This window comes from Somniosus microcephalus, chromosome 8, assembly GCF_052327205.1.
Source record: "Somniosus microcephalus isolate GS21.2 chromosome 8, FLI_Smic_1.0, whole genome shotgun sequence".
Lineage (NCBI taxonomy): Eukaryota > Metazoa > Chordata > Chondrichthyes > Squaliformes > Somniosidae > Somniosus > Somniosus microcephalus.
Window position 1 is genome coordinate 219,339,083 of NC_140994.1, and position 24,929 is coordinate 219,364,011.

Consider the following 24,929-nt stretch of genomic DNA (forward strand, 5'->3'; position numbering starts at 1 on the left):
ATCCTCACAATTTAACCCCCTTTGATGACGGGGTGAGTCTTTTTAAAATTCTTTTATGGGATGTGGGCATCACTGATAAGGCCAGCATTTATTGCCCATCCCTAATTGCCCTTGAGAAGGCAGTGGTGAGTCGCCTTCGTGATCAGCTGCAGTCTGTGTGGTGAAGGTACTCCCACAGTGCTGTTAGGTAGGGAGTTCCAGGATTTTGATTCAGCGACGATGAAGGATTGGCGCTATACTTCTAAGTCAGGATGGTGTGTGATTTGGAAGGGAACTTGGAGGTGGTGGTGTTCCCATGTGCCTGCTGCCCATGTCCTTCCAGGTGGAAGTGGTCATGGGTTTGGGAAGCGCTGCCGAAGAAACCTTGGCGAGTTGCTGCAGTGCATCTTGTAGATGGTACACACTGCAGCCACGGTACGCCGGTGGTGGAGGGAGTGAATGTTTAAGGTGGTGGATGGTTTGCCAATCAAGCATGAAACTTTGTCCTGGATGGTGTCGAGCTTCTTGAATGTTGTCGGAGCTGCAATCATCCAGGCAAGTGGAGAGTATTCCATCACACTCCTTACTTGTGCCTTGTAGATGGTGGAAAGGCTTTGGGGAGTCAGGAGGTGAGACATTCGCTGCAGAATACCTAACCTCTGACCTGCTCTTGCTGCCACAGTATTTATGTGGCTGGTCCAGTTAAATTTCTGGTCAATGGTGACCCCTAGGATGTTGATGGTGGGGGATTCGGCGATGGTAATGTCGTTGAATGTCAAGGGGTGGTGGTTGTCAAGTTGATGGTTCCCTTGAATGAAATCAGCAATGAATAATTCCAGGGAAGAGCAGGAGATATCTGTCAAATCTCACAATCAGCAGTAAATAGCTGTATTTTGCAGCTGATTGTTTGCTCAGGACAGGGATTTCATAATTTCCCCATGGAACTGAACCAACAACATGAAAGAGCTCAGTATTTGTACTGTCTGGCTGGATTCCCTAAAGTGCAGAGCAATATTGATAGTGCGCATGGGCTATACAACAACAACTTGCATTTATATAGTTCCACATTAATGTAGTAATGGGCCGCTATCCTCAAATCCACTGCTTCAATAACGCACAGCTGGTCTGTGAACATAGGTACAGAATCATGCACATTAATGTCCCCTACCCTGGTAGTTATCATGATGCCTTTATTTTATGGCAATAGATGTTGCCGCTATTATTGCTAGAAGACCAGGGCTAGCCACTGAACCATGGCTCATGAGCCCTTTGAGACACTCACGGACAAGACCTAAAAGAGATAGAGAGAGATATAATGACAAAGAAATGGTTCAAATATGAGGGGAGTGAAATTCAACTTTGCCGGGGGCACAAAACAGGTGGTAGTTGATCCGTCATCACCTGTTATACATCCGGCTCAATTTTCCTTTCTATTGAAGTTAATGGAAAGGAATATCAGGCACGGTGTATAACCAACAGCCGATCCACTACTGCTCGTTTTGCGCCCCAACCAAAGTTAAATTTAATCCCCGACAGGCCATGCATGCCCAAATTTCTGATGTGCAGATGGATAAGATTCCCCACTGGGACCACACACTTGGAGAATGACTCCTTATATGTTTGTACAGCATGTCTGATGAAGTTATAAGAAATGTCAAACCAGGAAAGAAAGACTACAGATGCCCTGTTGCAAACATACCAGAAAGGCTGAAGCTATTAACTGTTCTAAGCGGAACTATTTTGAGATAGCAGCTAACCAGTTTCTTGGTCACAGAAATTGAGGTCCCAGTATTCTTTTCCCTCCATTGCCAGGCCACTGGACAGGTGCAGCATACCCGAAATGCACTGTACCTGTCCTGGCCCCAGTACACCCAAATTTGAGGATCATTTCCATGGCCTGGTTCCACCTCTAAGAGGCCTATAGTTGTAGGACTGGCCAGCAACTTCAGGAAACAGCAGCTAGAAGGCCTCCAGGCCCATAGTTCTTTCACAGGCTGCAATAGAAGGTAGGACTTACCTTCTCAGGCCTTATTTGCCTTTTGCCTGGGCTGTCAGGCTTTTCAATCTGAGGAAGGTTAGGTGCAAGGCCAGCTTATTCAAATGCCCTGAGTCTGGTTGGCCTTCCGGTAAAGACGGAGGAAAGTGATGTGGGAGGGCCATGAATGCCACCTCATTTCCGTGGATGAGCTTGCCCTCTGCCTGTGGTAAGGAATATAGGAATTGCTAGATGAAAAAAGACCAAGGTCCATCTAGTTTGCAATCTACCATCCTGGTAGTCGCATGATACAATGGTAATGGAGTTGTTGACTAATCATAGCAATCAATCTCTATCAATTAGTCTACAACAGACCCAGACATGACATGTCAACCCGCCTCCACGTGAGTCTCCCAGGCATCGGGTCTGTCAGCGCAGAACTGACCCGACACCAAGCGGCGGGGGATACAATTCAGCTACTTAAATGGCTTGTTAAGAACCAATTTAAAGAGTATTTTGAGGCTTACTTCTAATTTTACCTTCTCCCCCACTGGTGACCCGCTGATCAGGGAACACGCCAGCTCAACCTGGCGTGTTTGGAGTATGCTCTGATGTTTATATGAAAAGCTGACAGCTGCAGAAGTGGTGCCAAGGATACCATGTTACAGATGGTGAGTTTCAGAGCACAGAAAATGTTGGTTACTGCATTTTTAATACATATAGAGATTTCTTTAGCTTACAAATTTTTAGATCCAACTGTATGTCCAGTGCCACCTCACTGGGGGAATCTCTCTCACCAGTGACAGATCGCTTCTGTCATCTCACCTGCAGCTGCCATCTATTCCAGCAACATCGGAGCCAATGAAACAATCAGACCTTGGGCCTCCGAATCATTCCACGATCAGCTCCAACACCAACATCACCAACCTTCTCCGCCATTACCTGATGCTGCACTGGACACAGGGCATCAGCCGCTGACAAAATTGCTGGCCAGGAGGCCAGCGATGGCATCACCATGGCCAGATTTTCTTAACTTGACGCTGTAAACCCTGGCTGCCACATGATGTGCCAGGTTGGCACCATCCCACACCAGCACCATGAAGCATCCTTTTAATGTCCACGTCATTCCATGCACACACATCACCATAGTGAGGATGGGGGGGGGGGGGCGGGGGCAGAGTTATGACTGAACAATCACTGGAACTCAGTAAGACACTTCTCAAAGTGCATTCAGATCTGTCCATTAAGGGGCACTTTTTGGGAAAGAGATCTCACTGTATGACAACACTTTACCAGGAACTTCACATGAACATTGGCTAAACCTCTCAAGTGCCTACCCTTGTGTGTTGTTAGTTGGTATGCTTGCATTAGGATGAGGGCGAGTGTGAGAGGTGGTTAGTGAGATGGGGAAGTGATAAAGTAGATAGAGGGGATTGGGTGGAGGTGCAAGGTAAGTTGGTGTCCTGGGGAGGTCTCTTCTGCCCGTGGAAGGGAAGAGAGCCTCCCTGCGTGCTGTGACTCCCTCCATAAGCATAAGGAGGGAGTCACTGGAGAGCCTGATTGCAAGCGTTCCACCTTTGTGCAGTGATTGTCAGTGGTTGCAGCACATCAGTGCTGTCAAACACGGTCAGAACAATTGTCAAACTCCATGTGGATGTGGTCCCTTTAAGGAAACCGGCTGATGATGCATCATCAAATGACATCATCAGATCCGTTTCCTGTTAATTGGCCGGTAAGCCTGCAGGGCGGGCTTAACAAGGCCAATCAAGGTAAAATCACATCTGCAGAGCGGATGCAGCTGTGAGCGGGACCAGAACCCGGAAACCAGCTGTCCCGCCCCCATCCCGCCTCCTCAATTAAATTTGCGGCCATAGGTTCTGTAAAGGCTTTTGAAAATGGAGCAAGGCAGAGAAGATTAGAGAGAGGTTTCTAGAGAGCAGATGCACAGCAGCTGAAGTTTCTGTTGCCATCAGAACATAAGAATTAGGAGCAGGAGTAGGTCATACGGCCGCTCGAGCCTGCTCTGCCATTCAATAAGATCATGGCTGATCTTCGACCTCAATTCCACTTTCCCTCCCGATCCCCATATCCCTTGATTTCCCTAGAGTGCAAAAATCTATCTATCTCAGCTTTGAATATACTCAATGACTGAGCATCCACAGCCCTCTGGGGTAGAGAATTCCAAAGATTCACAACCCTCTGAGTGAAGAAATTCCTCCTCATCTCAGTCTTAAATGGCCGACTCCTTATCCTGAGACTATGCCCCCTAGTTCTAGACTGTCCAACCAGGGGAAACAACCTCTCAGCATCTACCCTGTCAATCCCCCTCAGAATTTTATACGTTTCAATGAGATCACCTCTCATTCTTCTAAACTCCAGAGAGTATAGGCCCAATCTACTCCATCTCTCCTCATAGGACAACCCTCTCAACCCAGGGATCAATCTAGTGAACCTTTGTTGCACCGGCTCTAAAGCAAGTATATCCGTCCTCAGATAATGAGACTAAAACTGTGCACAGTACTCCAGGTGTGTTCTCACCAAAGTCCTGTACAATTGTAGCAAGATTTCCCTACTCTTGTACTCCAAACCCCTTGCAATAACTGCCAAGTCAAGAGAGGCCGAGATAGCTCTATAATTGAACTATGTCGTATAATCCTCTAAATATAATATTACTAATATGCTGTATCAAGTTGAACCTGGCTAAGGCTGTAGCATTGTAATTCTGAACTTAGTTATGTTATGTTAAATTGAATACAGTTAATATATACAATATATTAAAATCAATACAGATGCTGCTTGCTCCACTTTACATAAGATGTAGGAGCAGGAGTAGGTCATTTGGCCCCATGAGCCTGCTCCGCCATTCAATAAGATCATGGCTGATCGGATCTGGGCCTCAACTCCACTTCCCTGCCCGCTCTCCATAACCCTTGACTCCCTTACCATTCAAAAATCTGTCTATCTCCACCTTAAATATATTCAATGATCCAGCCTCCACAGCTCTCTGGGGAAGAAAATTCCAAAGATTCACGACCCTCAGAGAGAAGAAATTCCTCCTCATTTCCGTTTTAAATGGGCGACCCCTTATTCTGAAATTATGCCCCCTAGTTCTAGATTCCCTCACAAAGGGAAACATCCTCTCTGCATCTACCCTGTCAAGCCCCTTCAGAATCTTATATGTTTCAATAAGATCCCCTCTCATTCTTTTAAACTCCAATGAGTATAGGTCCAACCTGCTCAACCTTTCTTCATAAGACAACCCTTGCATCTCAGAAATCAGCCTAGTGAACGTTCTCTGAACTGCCTCCAATGCAAGTATATACTTCCTTAAATAAGCAGAACAAAACTGTACGCAGTATTCCAGATGTGGTCTCACCAATGCCCTGTACAGTTGTAACAGGACTTCCCTACTTTTATACTCCATTCCCTTTGCAATAAAGGCCAACACTCCATTTGCCTTCCTAATTACTTGCTGTACCTGCATGCTAACTTTTTGTGATTCATGTACAAGGACCCCCAGATCACTCTGTACCTCAGCATTTTGTAATCTCTCACCATTTAAATAATAATTTGCTTTTTTATTTTTCCTACCAAAGTGGATAACCTCACATTTTCCCATATTATACTCCATCTGCCAGATTCCTGCCCACTCAGTTAGCCTATCTATATCCCTTTGGAGATTCTTTGCATCCTCCACACAATTTGCTTTCTCACCTATCTTTGTATCATCAGCAAATTTGGCGACATTACTTGGTCGCTTCATCAAGTCATTAATATAGATTGTAAGTAGTTGAGGCCCCAGCACTGATCCCTGCGGCACCTCGCTAGTTACAGTTTGCCAACCTGAAAATTACCCATTTATCCTGACTCTCTGTTTTCTGTTAGTTAGCCAATCCTCTATCCATGCTAATATATTACCCCCAACCTCATGAGCTCTTATCTTGTGTAGTAACCTTTTATGTGGCACCTTATCGAATGCCTTCTGGAAATCCAAATACATGACATCTACTGGTTCCCCTTTATCCACCCTGCTCGTTACATCCTCAAAGAACTCCAGCAAATTTGTCAAACATGATTTCCCTTTCATAAAACCATGCTGACTCTGCTTGACTATATTATGATTTTCTAAATGTCCTGCTACCACTTCCTTAATGATGGACTCTAGCATTTTCCCAATGACAGATGTTAGGCTAACTGGTCGATAGTTGCCTGGTTTCTGTCTCCTTCCTTTCTTAAATAGGGGCATTACATTTGCGTTTTTCCAGTCCGCTAGGACCTCTCCAGAGTCCAGGGAATTTTGGTAGATTATAACCAATGCATCCACCATCTCTGCAGCCACCTCTTTTAAGACCCTAGGATGCAGGCCATTGGGTCCAGGGGACTTGTCCACCTTTAGTCCCATTAGTTTGCTTAGTACTTTCTCTCTAGTGATAGTGATTGTTTTAAGTTCCCCCCCAGCCCAATTGCCCCTTGATTATCCATTATTGGGATGCTTTTAGTATCTTCTACCGTGAAGACCGATACAAAATATTTGTTCAAAGTCTCCACCATTTCCCTGTTTCCCATTATTAATTCCCCAGGCTCTTCCTCTAGGGGACCAACATTTACTTTAGCTACTCTCTTCCTTTCTATATACCTGTAAAAGCTCTTACTGTCTCTTACAGATAAGTAAACATCTCCTATCGGTTTTCTAACGTTAGCATGTTAACAGTTGAGTATGCTTATGTACTGTCATGCATCTAGGTGGCCCTTAATAGGATTTCCCATTATTAAATAAACGGCTTTTAGCTCTTGTGGGCCTAGTCCCACCAGCAAGCCCACCTTGACCTTCAGAAACCTGCATGGCACACAACTCAGTCAGGACTGTACAGCTACAGATCCTCCACAACATAGGATGCAACCAACTTCACAGTCACCCTACCTAGACAGATAGCTATACATTTTATTAAATTCTACAATTTTATTTTTGGTTCATAATTTCTCCTAAAATTTTCCTAATATCTGGCCTCCAAGCCTGTCCCCACCAGTCCGACTCCAACCTAATGATGTTTCTGAGGTCGAACTTCCAGAACCCTCCCTACTCCTGTTTGGCCTCTCCCCTTGGCACAATATTTTTTCTTTCTCAGTTTGCTTTTCTTTTTGACCCATGATATATTTTTATTTATTTTTGGTACTTTTATTAATTTGTGTCAGATTGGGCCTCCAGGCTTAACCCAGCAGCCCCAACTTTCACCTCAAACAGTTCCCAGGGTCTGACCTCCAGAGCCATCCCTAATCCTGTTTAGCCTCTCCCCTCTGCTGAAATATTCTTTCTCAATCGGCTCTTGACTTCTGTATCGATATTTTTATTTATATTTGGCATTTTTATTATTTGCTAAATTATATAGGAGACACCCACCAGCCCCAACTCTCTTTTTATTCTTTTTTCCCATTTCTTAATACTTCAATTTCTAAATTTCCAATTAATTAAAAAGGATTAACTTACATTTATATGCATACGCTCTTTACATTATTGAATAAGTTTTAATCAATATACATTAATTTAAATTTAAATATATATTTATCACTGCTCACTTCCAGTTAATTTTAATAATAATTTCCCCAAAATTGTGGACTCCTGTTGTGAGATTCCGCCAGAACAGCCAAAAGCCTGGAAATGCCAGGTCACATCTAGTTTCCTGTATGGCCTAGTACGGGGCAGAGCCTTGCCTACCCCACATGGCCATTAAGGCATAACCTGGGGCAATGGGCCTAACACTAGGTTCAGGCGGGTGCTTTGGATGACTCCAGGGTGAACAACCAATTTGGCATGCGGCGCGCTCCCAAACATATTGAACCCTTCAGGGCTGATTCTCACCTGAAAAATTGGTGCTGTGTGATTCCATTTCTCTGCCCATGAGTTGGAAAGGCAGTGCTGTAATAAATGGTACATCCAGACTACACCACAGGCTGATGAATTGAAAGGACCATGCTGTAACAACACTGATCACCTAGCCTCTCATCACAGTCAAGGTGTTGTAAGGACACTGCCAATGCAGACCCCATCTTTCCCAGAGAAGAAACATTCATTGTCAGTGTTTGGGTTGGATTCAGTTCCAGTAGTGAAAGGAGAATGATACAATCACTCACTCTATCCTTTTACCCTGAAGGCCATAAAAAGTGTCTTCCCTATTGATTAAATAGGTTAAGGTTCTAATTCCTACATACCACCACAAAGGAATGTACAGCAGGCCAGGGAAAGACAGGGCGAAAAGCAACATCCGCCAGCTTCGTATGAAGTATGCAACCAAAGGCAGGAACATATATCCGATTGCAAAAGAAATGCAAACTCCCAGTGTAGAGTAGATAACCCGAACAGATTTCCCAAGAACTTCCGTTCCTGTAAGAGGAGAATAACCAGGTCAACAGTGATTGTGAGTTATTTCCCAAATTAGTTCATTCACTATTATGATTGTTCAGTTAAAAAAACAAACTAGAATTTAGTATTATACTAAGAACATTGAGCCAATGAAGGTAGTGGTGAAAAGGGTTGATAATAGTGTAGATATTTACCTAGAACAAAGCCAGACACGTAGTTTGAAATCTGTCCAACGCCCACAAAGAAATTAAGAAAACAAAATATTTCCCATTTTGGAGAGAACACTTGAATCATGGTGAATATAGTCTGTACAAACATGGTTCCAAACAGAACAGCCTTCCTCCCAAATCTGCAAAGCAGAAGCAAACAAAGCTTCATAAAAATGCACACACACACTCATGCATGCAGTTGCTAAATAATGCACACACGGGGTGCACACACATACACTCAAGAACACACACAGCCACTTATGCAGACACAATCACATGCCAACAAAACACCCGCTTGTGCGTACACATCCACCCATGAACAAATATATGTGCACACATTAGAATGTGCACATTACTTGCACCAGAAAGCACATGCATATACACTAATCAAGCATACATACTCATTCATCCACTAATGAATACACACACACATACATTCATAAAAACACTTACTCATGTATCTGTGTCCAAACTTCCTGACTGTTAGAGTTTGCTACAAATGTTCATTGTTATTTCATTTCTAAACAAAGGCTCTTTTGTAATGTGGCAAAGTAAATCACAAAGAATAGAGATTCAAGAGTTGCACTTTGTGATAATGACATATAAATGTGTTAACTCGTTTATTTCATGTGTTTAATAAAATAGAGAAGAATTTCATACGATTATATTGCTACAAACAGAGTGATTTCACTCTACAGAATGTTACAGCTATAATCTACAAAATTGTTCATGAGGTTCCAAATATTGCTATCAACCATGCCCTTTAATACATTTGGTGTAGAATATATTAATCTGCCTCTTAAGTCATTTTGTATGCCATGTATACGTTCTACAATACAGGAGTAGAAAATCAACCTGCGGTGGACAAGCAGTTGATCAATTATCAACAATTAAATAAAAATCCTATCTAACAGAATTGAGAAGAGATGTGTGTGAAAATAACTCACCCGTCTGACAACTGGCCAGCGGTAAAGGTGGCAACCAGCGCCCCCAGGAAGAATATTGACATGGAAAAAGGTCCTTTCCAGTCATCGTTACATACCAAGTCCCACTGAAATGCAAGTACAAAAAATTACAAAATCATAAGCAGAAAAAAGCTTCCAGATATATATCCCTGGATAAAATTTTAGGTATATTACCTAAGAACGTACACTCTGTCGAAATAAAGAACATATTTTAATTTATAGAGTGTTTTTCATGTCACCAGTACATCTCAGAGACACATCACAGCTAAGAATTTACTTTTGAAATGTAGTCACTGTTTTTATAAACCAATTTGCATACAGCAAGGCAACACAAACGGCAAATTAATGAATGACTAGATAATCTGTTTTTGGTGGTGTTGAGTGAGGAAAGAAATGTGGTGAGGATACCAGGAGAACTCCCTGTTTTTCTTAGAATAGTGCTATGGGATCTTTTTTCATGCAGGGAGATAGGGGCGTGGTTTGGTGTCTCATCTAAAAGACAGCAGTTTGCCACAATATAGCACTCCCCTAGTATTGCACTGGATTGTCAGCCTAAATTATGTGTACAGTATATGTTCTATAGTGGGGCTTGCCTTCCTAACTTTCTCATTCAGAGACAAGAGTGCTACCAATTGAGCCGTGCTGACATAAAGCATGAAAATAGATGAAAAGAAAAGCCCATTTGGCTCACCAAGCCTACTAACAAACAATGCACAAATTACATTGTTATGGATTCACCACAATATATTTAACCTACTGAGGGAGGTGAATTCCAGCATCCAAAGCAAAACTGGGATTTTTTTCCATGATCCCTGAAGATAATTGTGCAAAATTCTAGCATGTCAATTTAAGTTATCATAATCATAGGTTATCTATATATTTATATATATCTAATCTATGCTTACTCCTGAAACCATTAATCCTATTCTTAACTAGGTATTAATTCAACTTTCTAAAAATTATTTCCCTAATTATTTTCTCCTCTCCTGAAACCACAGACTCCTGCTGAAGCATGATTTCCAGGTCTTGGCCTCCCTTTGGCAGTTCGCTCTGTTGTCTGTTCACCATGTGTGAACATTGACAGGGAGTTTCGGCAGGCAATTCAGGTATGGGAACATCAGAACTCAGCCTGATCCTATCTTCATGCGCACTTTCTAGCAAGAGTCACTGATCCAGGATCAAGAATCTGTCTCCAATCTGAGTGAGACTGGGCACTGAGCCTAGCACTCTCTTCTTCTGGGCACCATTCCTAACAGGCACGTAACTAGTGTTGGAAGAGGAAAATGAGGTGGGGAATGCCATTAGGCCTCTTCCACCTTCGTTGCATTGTAACCTCCAGCTTGTACCTGCTGCAGGCAGAAGCACTCTGCCCCCTCCTCTCTGGCAAAGGCTTGGGAATCCTACGCAGCTCTAAAAAGGTGGAGAGCCATATCCAGGGTCTCTACCCCTTTATCCTCTGCTTTGCACCAGGGGACATAGCAGTGGAAAATCATCCCCAGTTAATAATTATAGCAATTCATTTCTTTTGATAGGAAACTGTTCCAGATGTCTGCATGTCTGTGGGAAAAAAGTATTCTACTTTACTCTTGCTTGAAACTTGAAGTTTGCCTCTCTGCATTTTAAAGACCTGGATCAGTTCCCAGCTTGTTATTCTTTTCACCACTGAAAACAAGTTCAGTGTGTGAACAACCACTTCATAACTTGGAGTTTTCATACACTATAAATAATGATAAAAATTTACTGTAGGCATAGGTAGAGAAATAATGAATAATGAATAGAAGACAATAATTCAGACAAGAGTATTTGATGTACTAAATACCAAGACTGAATTACTGTCTTAGAGAGCAGCTGAAAAGAAGGCAAGTAATTGCCAGATGACAGATGAACAGGAAAGCATTGGGGCAAGCACACTAGAATGGGGAATTGGAAAATAGTTACAGCATTAACACGCAAGACCAAGCCATAAACCATGGCTACAAGCCCTACAAGCAACACATAAGTGCTTCTATTCTGAGGTTTTTGTAAAGGAATTTAATGTATTGTTGATGGCAGAATCACTAACAATGCAAGTTCCCCACTTACAAATCTGGGTTTAAATGCATGAACCAATTACTGTGTAAAAATTCACTTTCAACAGAGATGGTGCAACTTAAAATAATTATATGAATCTTAAGCTAACAGCAGCATATCGCAAAGCAAGCTAGGGCTCCGAATTTGTTTATGTATCATTTAGTGCCTCCGTTAATGAAAATATTGACCTGGACAAATCAAGTGTCTCCTGGTATAGTTGCTTTTGATCATTGAAGGAAGCCTAATTTTCAATTTAACTAGCACATGGCTTTTCCTCAGTGATTACTCAGGCACAACATTTGTTTTGAATCTGACCAAATAAAATTCTCATATTCTTCTTCTCCTTCTTTCATATGGTAGTAGCAAAGCAAATCAAATGTCATTATCTAAGTCAGATATCCAGGCCAAAGCTTCCGGTGTAACAGCGTGGATATCTTGTAGGCTGCCTGCAAATTTCCTCTGAGGGCAGTGCGCGATGATGTGCTCCAGGGTCTGATTAGGAGCTCCACAGTCACATGGTGGGGATGCTATAATCTTCCATCTGTGGAGAAGGTGGCAGCATCTACCATGACCGGTTCTGAGGCAGTTGATGGTTGTCCACTGTTTGCGAGGAATGTTTGATCCTTCAGGTTCTACTATGGGGTCCTCTATAAGGAATTAATTCCATATGTCGCATTTCGCCATCAGTCATCCAGGCTGAGGGGAGATCGCTGAAGGGCTTCGGCGATGGTCCAAAATGGCCTTCTAGATTTGAGACGGGTTGGTGGTAGGTTGTTCAAGTCGACCTGGATCGGCATATCTTTGCTGGTGTAGCGGTTGTATTCTCTGGAGACTGCATATTCACAGCGTAGGTGTGGTGGTGCGATGTTTGCAAGCACGGGCAGCCAAGGTGTTGATGTCGATAAAAGTGTGCCGGTGATAATTCTCATAGTAGAATTCACCTGGACATCAATGGATTTGACATGCAGACTTGATAGCCATGCCAGAGAGCATGTTATTCCACTGGGAGGGCATGTAGGCAGCCTTATGGTAGTAGTTCAATGTAACTTCATAGTGAAGGCAGGAATCCTGCTGCTTCTCTGCCTAAAAAAAATGGAAATGAGGCTGACACTGGAAAATTCACCAGGGTTTTCAGGAGAGATGTTAAGCAGGTGCAAAGCCTCCCACAGCAACTTCATGCTAGCTTTCCACTAAAGCAAAAAATCCCACCAAAGTGGAAAACCCGGCTAGCAACTGAACAATAACAACTTGCATTAATATAGCACCTTTAATGTAGAAAAACATCCCAAGGTCCTTCGCAGAGGCAGAATCAGATAAAAGGAGATATAAAGAGGGCTGACTAAAAGCTTAGTCAAAGAGGTAGCTATTAAAGAGGGTCTTTAAAGAGGAGAGAAAAGATGGAGATTACAGAGAGGTGCAAGAACTATAGAATAGTAATAATGGGGGACTTCAATTATCCTAATATAGACTGCGATCATAATAGTATTAAGGGCAGAGAAGGGGAAGAATTTTTGAAGTGTGTTCAGTAGAACTTTCTTGATCAGTATGTTTCCGGCCTGATGAGGGAGGAGGTATTGCTGGATTTGGTTCTGGGGAATGAGGTAGGTCAAGTGGAGCAAGTGTCAGTAGGTGAACATTTAACGCATAGTGATCATAGTATCATAAGGTTTAGATTAGCTATGGACAAGGACAGAGAGCAATCTAGTGTAAAAATGTTTAACTGGGGGAGACCAATTTCAGTGGGATGAGAACAGATCTGGCCTGGGTAAACTGGAATCAAAGATTGGCAGGCAAAACTGTAATGGAACAATGGGCTGCCTTTAAAGAGGAAATAGTTCAGTTACAGTTGAGGTACATTCCCACTAGGAGGAATGACAGGGCAACTAAAGTCAGGGCTCCCTGGATGATGAAAGAGATAGAGAATATGATGAAGCAGAAAAATAGCGCGTATGACAGAAGTCAGGTTGCAAATACATCTGAGAATCAGGCTCTATATAGAAAGGTCAGAGGACAAGTGAAAAAGAAAATAAGAGGGGCAAAGAGAGGGTATGAGAATAGAATGGCAGCCAACATAAAAATGTAATCCAAAAGTCTACTATAGGCATAAAAGGAGTAAAAGGGTAGTGGGGCTGATTAGGGACCAAAAAGGAGACCTATGCATGGAGGCAGAGAGTATGGCTGAGGTACGAAACGAGTACTTTGCATCTGTCTTCACCAAGGAAGAGGATGCTGCCATGGACATAGTAAAGGAGGAGGTAGTGGAGATAATTGATAGGATAAAAATTGATAAAGAGGAGGTATTAGAAAAGATGGCTGTACTTAAAGTAGATAAATCACCAGGAGCAGATGGGATGCATCCTAGGATGCTGAGGCAATTGAGGGAGGAAACCGCGGAGGAACTGGCCATAATATTCCAATGCTCCTTAGATACAGGGGTAGTGCCAGGGGACTGGAGAATTGCAAATGTTACACCATTGCTCAAAAAAGGGTGCAAAGATAAACCCAGCAACTACAGGCCAGTCAATTTGATCTCGGTAGTGGGGAAGCTTTTAGAAACAGTAATTAGGGACACAATTATCAGTCACTTGGACAGGTGTAGGTTAATTAAAGGAAGCCAGCATGGATTTGTTAAAGGCAAATCGTGTTTAACTAACTTGATTGAGTTCTTTGATGAGGTAACAGAGCGGGTTAATGAGGGTAATGCAGTTGACGTAGTGTACATGGATTTCCAAAAGGTGTTCTACAAAGTGCCACATAATAGGCTTGCCAGCAAAGTTGAAGCCCATGGAATAAAAGGGACAGTGGCAACATGGATACGGAATTGGCTAAGTGATAGGAAACAGAGTAGTGGTGGACGGTTATTTTTCGGACTGGAGGAAGGTATACAGTGGTGTTCCTCAGGGGTCGGTTCTAGGACCACTGCTTTTCTTGTTTTATATTAATGACTTGGATGTGGGTGTACAGGGCACAATGTCAAAATTTACAGATGACACAAAACTTGGAAGTATATTGAACAGTGAGGAGGAGAGTGATAGACTTCAGGAAGACATAGCCAGGCTGGTGAAATGGGCAGACACGTGGCAGATGAAATTTAACATAGAATAGTGTGAAGTGATACATTTTGGTAGAAAGAATGAGGCGAGGACATGTAAACTAAATGATACAATCCTGAAGGGGGTGCATGAACAGAGAGACCTGGGAATATGTGTGCATAAATCATTGAAAGTGGTAGGGTAGGTTGAGAAAGCAGTTAAAAAGGCTTACCGGATCCTGGGCTTCATAAATAGTGGTACAAAAGTGTGGAAATTATGATGAATCTGTATAAAACATTGGTTCGGCCCCAACTGGAGTACTATGCCCAATTCTGGACACCACACTTTAGGAAGGATATGAAGGCCTTAGAGATGATGCAGAAAAGATTTATGAGAATGATTCCAGGAATGAGGGACTTCAGTTATGTTGATAGACTGGAGAAGCTAAGTTGTTCTTCTTGGAGCAGAGAAGATTGAGAGGAAATTTGATAGAGGTGTTCAAAATCATGAGGAGTCTGGACAGAGTAGATAGAAGGAAAGTGTTCCTATTGGCAGAAGGGTCGCGAACCAGAGGACACAGATTTAAGGTGATTGGCAAAAGAACCAAAGGCGACATAAGAAAAAACTTTTTTACGCAGCGAGTGGTTAAGATCTGGAATGCACTGCCTGAAAGGGTGGTGGAGGCCGATTCTATCATAGCTTTCAAAACGGAGTTGGATAAGTATCTGAAGGAAAGAAATTTGCAGGGCTACGGGGAAAGAGCAGGGAGTGGGACTAGCTGAAGTGCTCTTGCAAAGAGCTGGCACAGGCTCGATGGGCCGAATGGCCTTCTTCCGTGCTGTAACTATTCTATGATTCTATAATGTAGAGGGATAGTGTGCCATGGTCAAAGCACAGTGGATGTAATTTCTGACTTTGGTTAGGGCCTCCTCCGTGCTGTGGCAGGAGCTGGTAGCCTGTTTACGAAGGGTCAAAAATGGAATTGCAGGAAAGATGGACAAAGAGTTGTAAAAGGCTTTGGAGAGAAAAGGGAGATTGATGATGGGTCAATATTTTTCAGGGACAGAGAGAATTGAATGTGTGTTTTTTGAGAAGGGAGTGATGACGTCAGTTCTGGAAGGAAGGAGGACAGTATCAGAGGAGAGGAGACTATTTACAATGTAAGGTAGGTAAGGCGGTCAGCAATGGGAATGGCTAAAAGGAGCAGGAGGTAGATCTAATGGATGAGATGTGCTCAGAGAGAGCATGATTGGAGATTGCTGAGAAACTGGAGTTCAGGGCTATGGTGGGACATCCTGGGGGAGTTTTGGCTTGGTGGGGAAGGGAAAGATGGAAAGCAGCAAAGGCAGCTGAATGGATGGTCTCAACCTTAGTGACAAGGCAGTCCATGATCTCCTTGTGCTTGTTGTTGGAGGTGAGGGTGAAGGGGGTTAATGGGACAGTTGGTAGTCGTGAAAAGAAGTCAGGGGTTATTTTTGTTCTCCAGGATTGTCTTGAAGTAGTGGGTGAATTTATAATGGGAAACAGGAAAATGGCAGAGACTTTGAACAAATATATTGTATCAGTCTTCACGGTAGAAGACACTAAAAGCATCCCAATAATAATTGATAATCAAGGGGCTATAGGGAGGGAGGAACTTAAAACAATCACTATCACTAGAGAAAAAGTACTAGGCAAACTAATGGGACTAAAGGCTGACAAGTCCCCTGGACCTGATGGCCTACATTCTAGGGTCTTAAAAGAAGTGGCTGCAGAGATAGTGGCTGCATTGGTTGTAATCTTCCAAAATTCCCTGGATTCTGAAAAGGTCCCAGCGGATTGGAAAACCACAAATGTAACACTCCTATTCAAGAAAGGAGGGAAGACAGAAAGCAGGAAACTATAGGCCAGTTAGCCTAACATCTGTCATTGGGAAAATGCTGGAATCCATTATTAAGGAAGTAATAAACAATATAAAAAGGTGCCACATAAAAGGTTACTGCACAAGATAAGAGCTCACGGGCTTCGGGGTAATATATTAGCATGGATAGAGGGTTGGCTAACTACCAGAAAACAGGAGTCGGGATAAATGGGTCATTTTCAGGTTGGCAAACTGTAACTAGTGGGGTGCCGCAGGGATCAGTGCTGGGGCCTCAACTATTTACAATCTATATTAATGACTTGGATGAAGGGACCGAGTGCACTGTAGCCAAATTTGCTGATGATACAAAGATAGGTGGGAAAGTAAGTTGTGAGGAGGAATCAAGAGTCTGCAAAGGGATATAGATAGGTTAAGTGAGTGGGCAAAAATTTGGCAGATGGAGCATAATGTGGGAAAATGCGAGGTTATCCTCTTTGGTAGGAAGATTAAAAAAGCAAAATATTATTTAAATGGAGAGAGACTACAAAATGTTGTGGTACAGAGGGATCTGGGGGTCCTCATACATGAAACACAAAAAGTTAGCATGCAGGTACAGCAGGTAATTAGGAAGGCAAATGGAACGTTGGCCCTTATTGCAAGGGGGATGGAGTATAAAAGTTAGGAAGTCTTGCTACAACTGTACAGGGCGCTGGTGAGACCACATCTGGAGTACTGCATGCAGTTTTGGCCTCCTTATTTAAGGAGGGATATACTTGCATTGGAGGCAGTTCAGAGAAGGCTCACTAGGTTGACTCCTGAGATGAAAGGGTTTGTGTTATGAAGAAAGGTTGAGCAGGTTGTGCCTATATTCATTGAAGTTTAGAAGAATGAGAGGGGATCTTATTGAAACATATAAGGTTCTGAGGGGGCTTGACAGGGTAGATGCAGGGAGGATGTTTCCCCTTGTGGGGGAATCTAGAACTAGGGGGCACAGTTTCAGGATAAGGGGGCACCCATTTAAAACGGAGATGAGGAGGAATTTCTTCTCAGAGGGTCGTGAATCTTTGAAATTCTCTACCCCAGAGAGCTGTGGAGGCGGAGTCATTGAATATATTCAAGGTGGAGATAGACAGATTTTTCAATGGTAAGGGAGTCAAGAGTTATGGAGAGCGGGCAGGAAAGTGGAGTTGAGGCCAAGATCAGATCAGCCATGATCTTATTGAATGGCAGAGTAGGCTCGAGGGGCCAAATGACCTACTCCTGCTCCTATTTCTTATGTCTTATGTTCTTATGTTTAATTTGGCAGGGGAGAGTGAGAGCCAGCCAGATCTGGTGATGGATGGCTAAACAAGATGTGTGTCAGATATGTTCTGGACTATGCCCCTTGGACTCAATGGAGCAAAGTTGGGGGCTGTACCATGGGGAAATTACCAGTTTGGAAAAAGAGTAAATATCAATGTTCTTTTGCACTGTTGTATAAAAATAAAAGTTCTTTAAAAATTTTGTTCCATGCTTTTCTCACAACAAAACAATTGCAATTGTCCAGCGACACATTGGCTTTGATTTTAACCTCGCTTGCCCAGGGAGAATGGTGCATGGTGGGGAGGTGGGCGGGGTTAGGATTAGGCTGAGTCAACTTACTGGCCTGAGGTCGCTCCGGTCCCATCATTGCAAGACAGCCAAGGCTCCCACTACAGGTGGGATGGTGTGGGGGGGGGGGGGGAAAGAGGTGCGGGGGGGGGGGGGGGAAAGAGGTGGGGGGGGGTGCGTGCGGGTGGCGGGGAGGGAGGCCTATTTTAAATTCAAAAGTCATGGCCTGATGATGTCATTGGTGCCGCGACGTCACCTTAACGAAAAGTCAGTTTTGCCAGAAGTTTGGAGGCTGCTTGCCGCGCTATGTTGTGGCAGACCTCCAAGGTTCCATTCCAGGAAGACGACTCAGTGGAGGTTGGGGAGCCTGTCAAAATTCTGAAAATGATCCAGAGACCAGAAAATCAGCCAGGAAAAAAGGCACGTCTTTGTGCAGGTGGAATCCCTACCATGCCCCAAATCACTAATATGCAAAGTCTATGCTACTCTCTCCACACAAGGAGGCAGTGCTATAAATAGTTAAAGTGGAATCAATTGAGGGTGTGGCCAAACGAGAGCTTTGTGGCTTCGTGGCAAGCCAAGTGTCCTCTTTTCCTTCATCTTTCTCTCTATTTGAACTCACTCCCTCATGAAAATCCATGCTCATTCGGCACAACAGCAAATTGGCACTCATTTACCTTTTGAACATGTATGCCCAGCCATTTCAGAGAGGTAGAATGGTAACATATTTTTTTTTTCTTGGGGGCTTGCAAAAAAAGTGTTTCTAGCCCTAGCTTGCCTGAGAAAACCAACCATCACACAAGCATCTGATCCTGCAGCTCAGATACTTCCAATTTAGCAGAATTCACTTAGTAAGAGTTAGGAGGGAGCACCTGGAGCTTGAGGGAATCTTTATGGCGAGCTTCACACTCCTCAGTGATAGTCAACAGTCTGTTCCCACACTCATCCCTGGCCATCTGGAGTGAATGTTCAATAGCAGGTGTATGGCAGAAGGAGATATGGATGAGGCAGCTTTGTATTATCCATCTAATCCATCCAGCTCCCTAAAAGAATTTATGAGGTGCCAAGTAGCAGCCATAAACTACCAGGCAGAGTGGGGTACTATTTCTGGGGCCTTCTCAGAATCAGAAGAAGTTGGCTGACGCCATATTTAATTCTCCTACTGATGCAATACCTAGAAGGAGCATTAGATTAGGAAGTAGAGAATACATACCATACACTATTACCAAGGAGAAGCACCAGGGGAAAGAAACAATAATAGCACCAATAAGAAAAACACAGGTCATTTTAAAGATCTTCTCAGGGCTATAGAGCAGAATCAATATGATCTGTCCAAAAAACATGAAGCTCTGCTTTATCACATCAATCATATGTTCACAGAATTTGAGTGGAAAAAGAACTTCAGTATATCTGTGTTCCACATTTTTTGTGGGTTTCTTAATGGACCAGTAGACAAGGCTCCACTTGGGCAGTCCAGTCCATTTGCTCCTTCAAATAATGGTGGCAACTATCACAAAATGAAGGAATCATATCTGCTCTTAAGGTATTGCACATTCATTTGCATGGTTGTCATAGTCCAACAACACCTGCATATTAATAGAATAGAATCTTTTCCTACTCATAGAAGGCATGGAGTTGTGTGTTATCAATAAGGCACTGCTCTTTTGGAAATCTGCCACCAGGTAAAACTGATGTTCCCTCTCTCACCATTGCCTCCTTTCCAGAGGGAATTATGAAAGCATTTTCCTTGGCAAACAAGGCTTTTGTAATTTTTTTAAATTCATTGGAGCACTAAGACTGACTGATCTGGCAAATGTCTCCAGCAATAGCTTGCAAAGAAAGACAGAAAGAAAGAACTTAGATTTACACATCGCTTTTCGCAACCTCAGGACATCCCAAAGCGCTTTACGACCAATGAAGTAAAATCATTTTTAACGTACCTTGTTGTTGGCAGCCTCCAGTGGTCCCTTTAAAGGCCACCACTTTTCATCTGAGAGAAGAGATCGCAGCATGCACAGCACATGTTGTGGCCAGTCAGGAACTCATTTCAGAAAGGGGCCTTAAATAGGCATTAGGCCCCCGATTTGCATACACAATGGGCCTAACGTTAGTTTCAGTGTGGGGGCCCTGGGTGACTACAGGGTGCCCTATCCAATATGGCATGTGGCGCATACCCATCGTGGAATGAAAATGCGTATGCTGCACACCATATTGGACTTTTCAGTGCCCATTCTTCACCTACGCAATCCAATTTCTAGGCCAATCTGTTGTTTGATTACCTAGTGTCTGAAATAATAAGACTCCATGCTTGATTGGACATGTTGAGCATTTAGACTGCTAAGACTCCTAAGTCTCTTGCAAATTCATCCACAGCTATTTCAACATAATTCATCGAGTATGTGTATTGCCCATTTTACCTTCCTATGAATCCAGGTCTGCCACAGATATCTACTTGGGTTCAGTGGTGTCAGCTGCTCCTACTTCAGACAGAAATTGACTCCCACTGCCCTAAATCTATTCAGGCCTTGGTGTATAACAATGAAACTCCCTTCTGCTCTGGACCAGATCACTGTGTCTTACACACATATATTCCTTCAATCTCTCCGAAGTCAGACTGTTGACATTAGGCACAATAACATTCAGTTTAATTCATAAGCTGCTTTATTCCACAGTGGAAAAATATATAGAACACTCAATATTATAATGAGGTACAATTAGTATAACTTCTGTTCCCGTACTCTTACAAAAATAAAGAATATGTGTACACTCACCCACTCTGGTGGATCACCTAAGTTAAAAGTACCATCTTTTTGTACCCTGTCCTAACCCCGCCTCCCCCCGCAGGGTAGTAGATTCCTCCTTTTGCATCCTTCTAGGGCTTGACGAGACCTCTTCCTGAATGCCAGGTATCGCTACTGAATTGGTCATTGTGTTAGATCCTTGCAAAACAATTGTCCATCTTGTATTTTAAATACTTTTCATCTGGGATTTCCCACCCAGTTTTGTAAGGAGCGGAATCTCCGCTTGCTCCTTACAAAGCCATTGACTTGGAATGGGTGGAGCTGTGGGCAGGAATTCCTTACACTGGGATTTCCCACTTCTGGGGTTCATATAGAAGTCAGCATCTGACTGAAGACATTAGGGTTGCTTTGTAGGGGTCAGATAATGGCTGAAAAAGGTCTGGGGGGCAGTGGTAGTGGGGTGGGTGTCAGGCTTCCTCCCAGATGCCACCTGCCAGAGTTTCTGCATCCTAGGATAGGTGGGTTTCAGAGATATGCCCTACAGTCTCATGCAAATGAGGTGCCTTCCCACTGACCACATTCTTCTGAAGTGCCGGTAGTGGAGGGCACCAGTGAACACAGACCCAATGTAACTGCCTGGATCACGGGCCTTGTGTTTGGTACGGGGAGGGGGGGGAGGTGATCTGCATTTTTCCCTAATCACATCATGCAGCCCCCTTCATTTTAAAACACTTACAAATAGGATTTAGAAATGCAAATGTTAATTATTAATATTTTCATATGAGAAATAATGCTGTAATTGTATTTCTGCAACCACTGGCTTTGTTTTTAAGTTCATAAAACTTTTTGTGTTTAATCCCTTGAGATAATCTTTAGCTCTGAAATGATCCCATCAACATTCCATTGGCAAACATGAAGCCAACAAGACCTGAAATTAATTCATTTGTATTAAATAACACCTTGGATACGCTGATTTGCATCAAAACATTTTAGGTCCAGCAAATTAGGTATCTTAGTGCATATTTGATGTAATTAGAACACTGCATTTTCTGCAGAATATGCAACTCCCCCTTCCCTAAGAATCACCTGCCGTGTTGGCAGATGCTGAGAGAGTTATGCGCATTACAAAATAGAGCCTTTCAGTCCTCTACTTTCTTAAGATTAATTAACTATGTAATGGAAGGCAAGCTGGAAACTAAAGAAAGTTCAAGGTCTCAGTGGGTAAATGTACCAATATTTTTAATTCATTCATTCTCAGGATGTGGATGTCGCCGGCATAGCTGGCATTTATTACTCATCTCTAGTTGCTCTGAAGGTGGTGATGGTGGACTTTCCTTTTGAGCTGCTGCAGTCTGTGTGCTGAAGGTGCTCCCACAATGCTGCTGGGTATGGAGCTCCAGGATTTTGACCCAAAGACAATGAAGGAACGGCGATATTTTTCCAAGTCAGGCGGGTGTGTGACTTGGAGGGAAACTTGGAGGTGATGGTGCTCCCATATGCCTGTTGTCGTTGTCCTAGGTAATGGAGGTCACAGGTTTGGGAGGTGCTGCTGAAGAAACATTGGCGAGTTGCTACAGTGCATCCTGTAGATAATACACACTGCAGCCACGGTACACTGATGGTAGAGGGAGTGGATGTTTATGCCAGAGGATGTATGTTGATCAAGCGGGTTGCTTTGTCCTGGATAGTGTGGGGCTTCTTGAGTGTTGTTGGAGCTGCACCCATCCAGGCAAGTGGAGAGTATTCCATCACACTCCTTACTTGTGCTTTGCAGGTGGTAGAGAGCCTTTGGGGAGTCAGGAGGTGAGCCACTCGCCACACAATACCCAGATAGACTGCAGAATACACCACATTGTGGTAGTGAGCCATACAGCAGGGAACATTCAAGATTTGGTTCTTGGTTTTTATCCAGTTTTCTAATCTCACTTGAGTTAGTGATGGGGTACTACAATTGGTCTCAATGTTACTTGGCTAGGAAGGAGGTAAATCAGTCAGTGTTCTGACTTCCGATTGCTATTCAATGGTCCCTGCTGGACAGTGTATATGTGTGTGAACATTGTGTGATGATAAGCTTGCCTGGGACATACCCTCACAATCAAATTTAACATCCAACATTCACTGTCTAGGAACACGTAAAAAGTTATCATTTGTAGAGAGTACTCGACCCAGGTATTCTATCACCCATGAAACTGCTATGGTCACTGCCTTCACGAAAGGTGGGGAGAAAATGTGAGGGTTTAGAAGAGAAAATTCACAACAAGGTTCAGGTCCTGAGAGGAAAGAAATTGGGACTGGAAAATGTGAAATTAGGCCAAATAAAGTTGTTTTGGACTGGACAAGATCGGAGGAAAATGGCAACAAAGTTAGAGTCGGAGGCTAAGGTTCAAATTTCTATTTTTTTTCTACCAAAAGGCAAGCCAGGTTAAACATTATAAAATACCTGCCCCGAGGCCATGCAAGAACTGTAACTGCTTGGTAATATTTGGATTAAAATGTACGTGTTCATTTTATTTTGAAAACATCTGAATATATTACAGCGATCTTCACAAACTATTCTCAGGCTAACTATTGCCGGTGTGACCACTGCACCCCTTCAGACACATACCTCGGTGACGATGGTGGAGATGTACTGCTCCTTACTGTACTCCCATCCATCCAAACAGGGCTCCTGTTCTACCTCAGACATATTGAAGGAATCTGCGTCGGGAAATGTCTCCGAAAGATTCATGATCACGTCCAACCGGTACCGTCTGCATTTGCTGTACTGGAGTTTGCCTGTTTCTTGCACCAGAGGGATCGTCCGATTCATCCACGCTTCACTGAGATTGAAATTCCTGGGAATTAAGCAGCGATGCTCTGGAACGTCCCCGACGAAAACTATGGACATTCCGCAGAAACCGTTGGGAAAGATGCTGAGGCTCAAAAGGAAGAAGATGAGCTTCTGGAAGGGTCCCCATTCTCCCAGAAAAGCGGTAATTTCATCGTAATCCCGCATGTTAGTTGCAGCGGGAGGACAGGCAGCGATTTTCTTCCGTGAAACTGCAGCAATTGGCCGAAGGAGGGCAGACCAGAAACTTGCAGAACTGCATTATTTCAAAGTCTAATTCTAGATCCTTTCTACCTATAAATAGTAATCCAATCTTCATCCGCTGCTGGCCGCTACTCTCAATCCCACTATTCTTGCAGAAAACAACTTATTGGCCAACAGGAAAGTAGGATTTGTTGGTGCCTTTGATGTGGTGGCAGGAGCTGATCCACACTCAGAAGCATCTGTAAATTATAGCATTTTTATGGTGGGGAGGGGTAAGATTTAGACAGGGCTGTTGTCAGATGTTGTGATCAAGAAAAGATTTCCCCTGTTAGATTGGACCAAATGGAGTCGATTTTGACTGCCTTCGTCTGGCGTTAAGGTAGGTTTGCTAACCCTCCCGGATTCTTCAGATTAATCTCTGCTGCAAGCAACCCGGCAGATAAATTGTAGGGGCATTTAAAAAGTTGTATGTTTTTATTTAATTTCCTCACACAGGTTTGTTTATTAGTTATATTGGAAAGGGGTGAAAGGTCTACGTGATTGACTGTCAAGAATCATTCAATTGGGTAAGGGTCTGCTTTTTAATTGGCATGCCGACTTCCCACACCAATTAAAAAGCAAACAGGCTCTTCGTTACCCGATTCTTGACTGCCAATCAAGTAGCCTTTTCACCCAGCTCCCATACTTTTATAACTAATAAACAATGGCGGTCGGGTGGGAAATTTGAAATAAGTTGCAGTGGGTTGGGAACCCGCCGTCATCCCACCCCCACGCGTTTTTCCTTTGGGCGCGTTTGCCGGTGCACCAGCGACCCAACCGGCAGAGGCGGGCAATCTATTTCAAATCATTAACAGTTAGTTGTCAGACTCTTAAACGCCTTTTTCAGCTGACTTTTCGAATTTCCCTGGCTACCCACGGGATTCACGCAGCTCGCGAACCACGTCTGTCAGCCTGAGGCGGGAGCTGAGTGGCCATTGCTTCAGCTGATTAGATGGCAGCATGAAATGTAGTATAAATGCTCTCACCACATAGCTGCTCACTTTCCTCAGGCAGAAGCTGTTGCTGACTGCATTCCCTGCACACATTAGCTTTCTACATGCTGCAAGTGTTTCCAGCAAAGTCGCCATCCAGGCTCACCT

At 43.4% G+C, this 24,929-nt stretch overlaps 1 protein-coding gene across 1 annotated transcript in view; it reads right to left on the minus strand.

Moving 5' to 3' along the window:
* LOC147114109 (organic cation/carnitine transporter 2-like) overlaps positions 1 to 23,817 on the minus strand; it is a 95,552-nt gene extending 71,735 nt beyond the window's left edge. The window contains exons 1-4 of the mRNA XM_085995729.1: positions 23,365 to 23,817; positions 9,469 to 9,572; positions 8,507 to 8,661; positions 8,162 to 8,333 (exon numbers count right to left, since the gene is read on the minus strand). Of these exons, the coding sequence (XP_085851855.1) occupies positions 8,162 to 8,333; positions 8,507 to 8,661; positions 9,469 to 9,572; positions 23,365 to 23,754 (821 nt within the window). The 5' untranslated portion in view covers positions 23,755 to 23,817. The remainder of the gene's footprint in view (positions 1 to 8,161; positions 8,334 to 8,506; positions 8,662 to 9,468; positions 9,573 to 23,364) is intronic.
* Between the last annotated feature and the right edge of the window lie 1,112 nt (positions 23,818 to 24,929).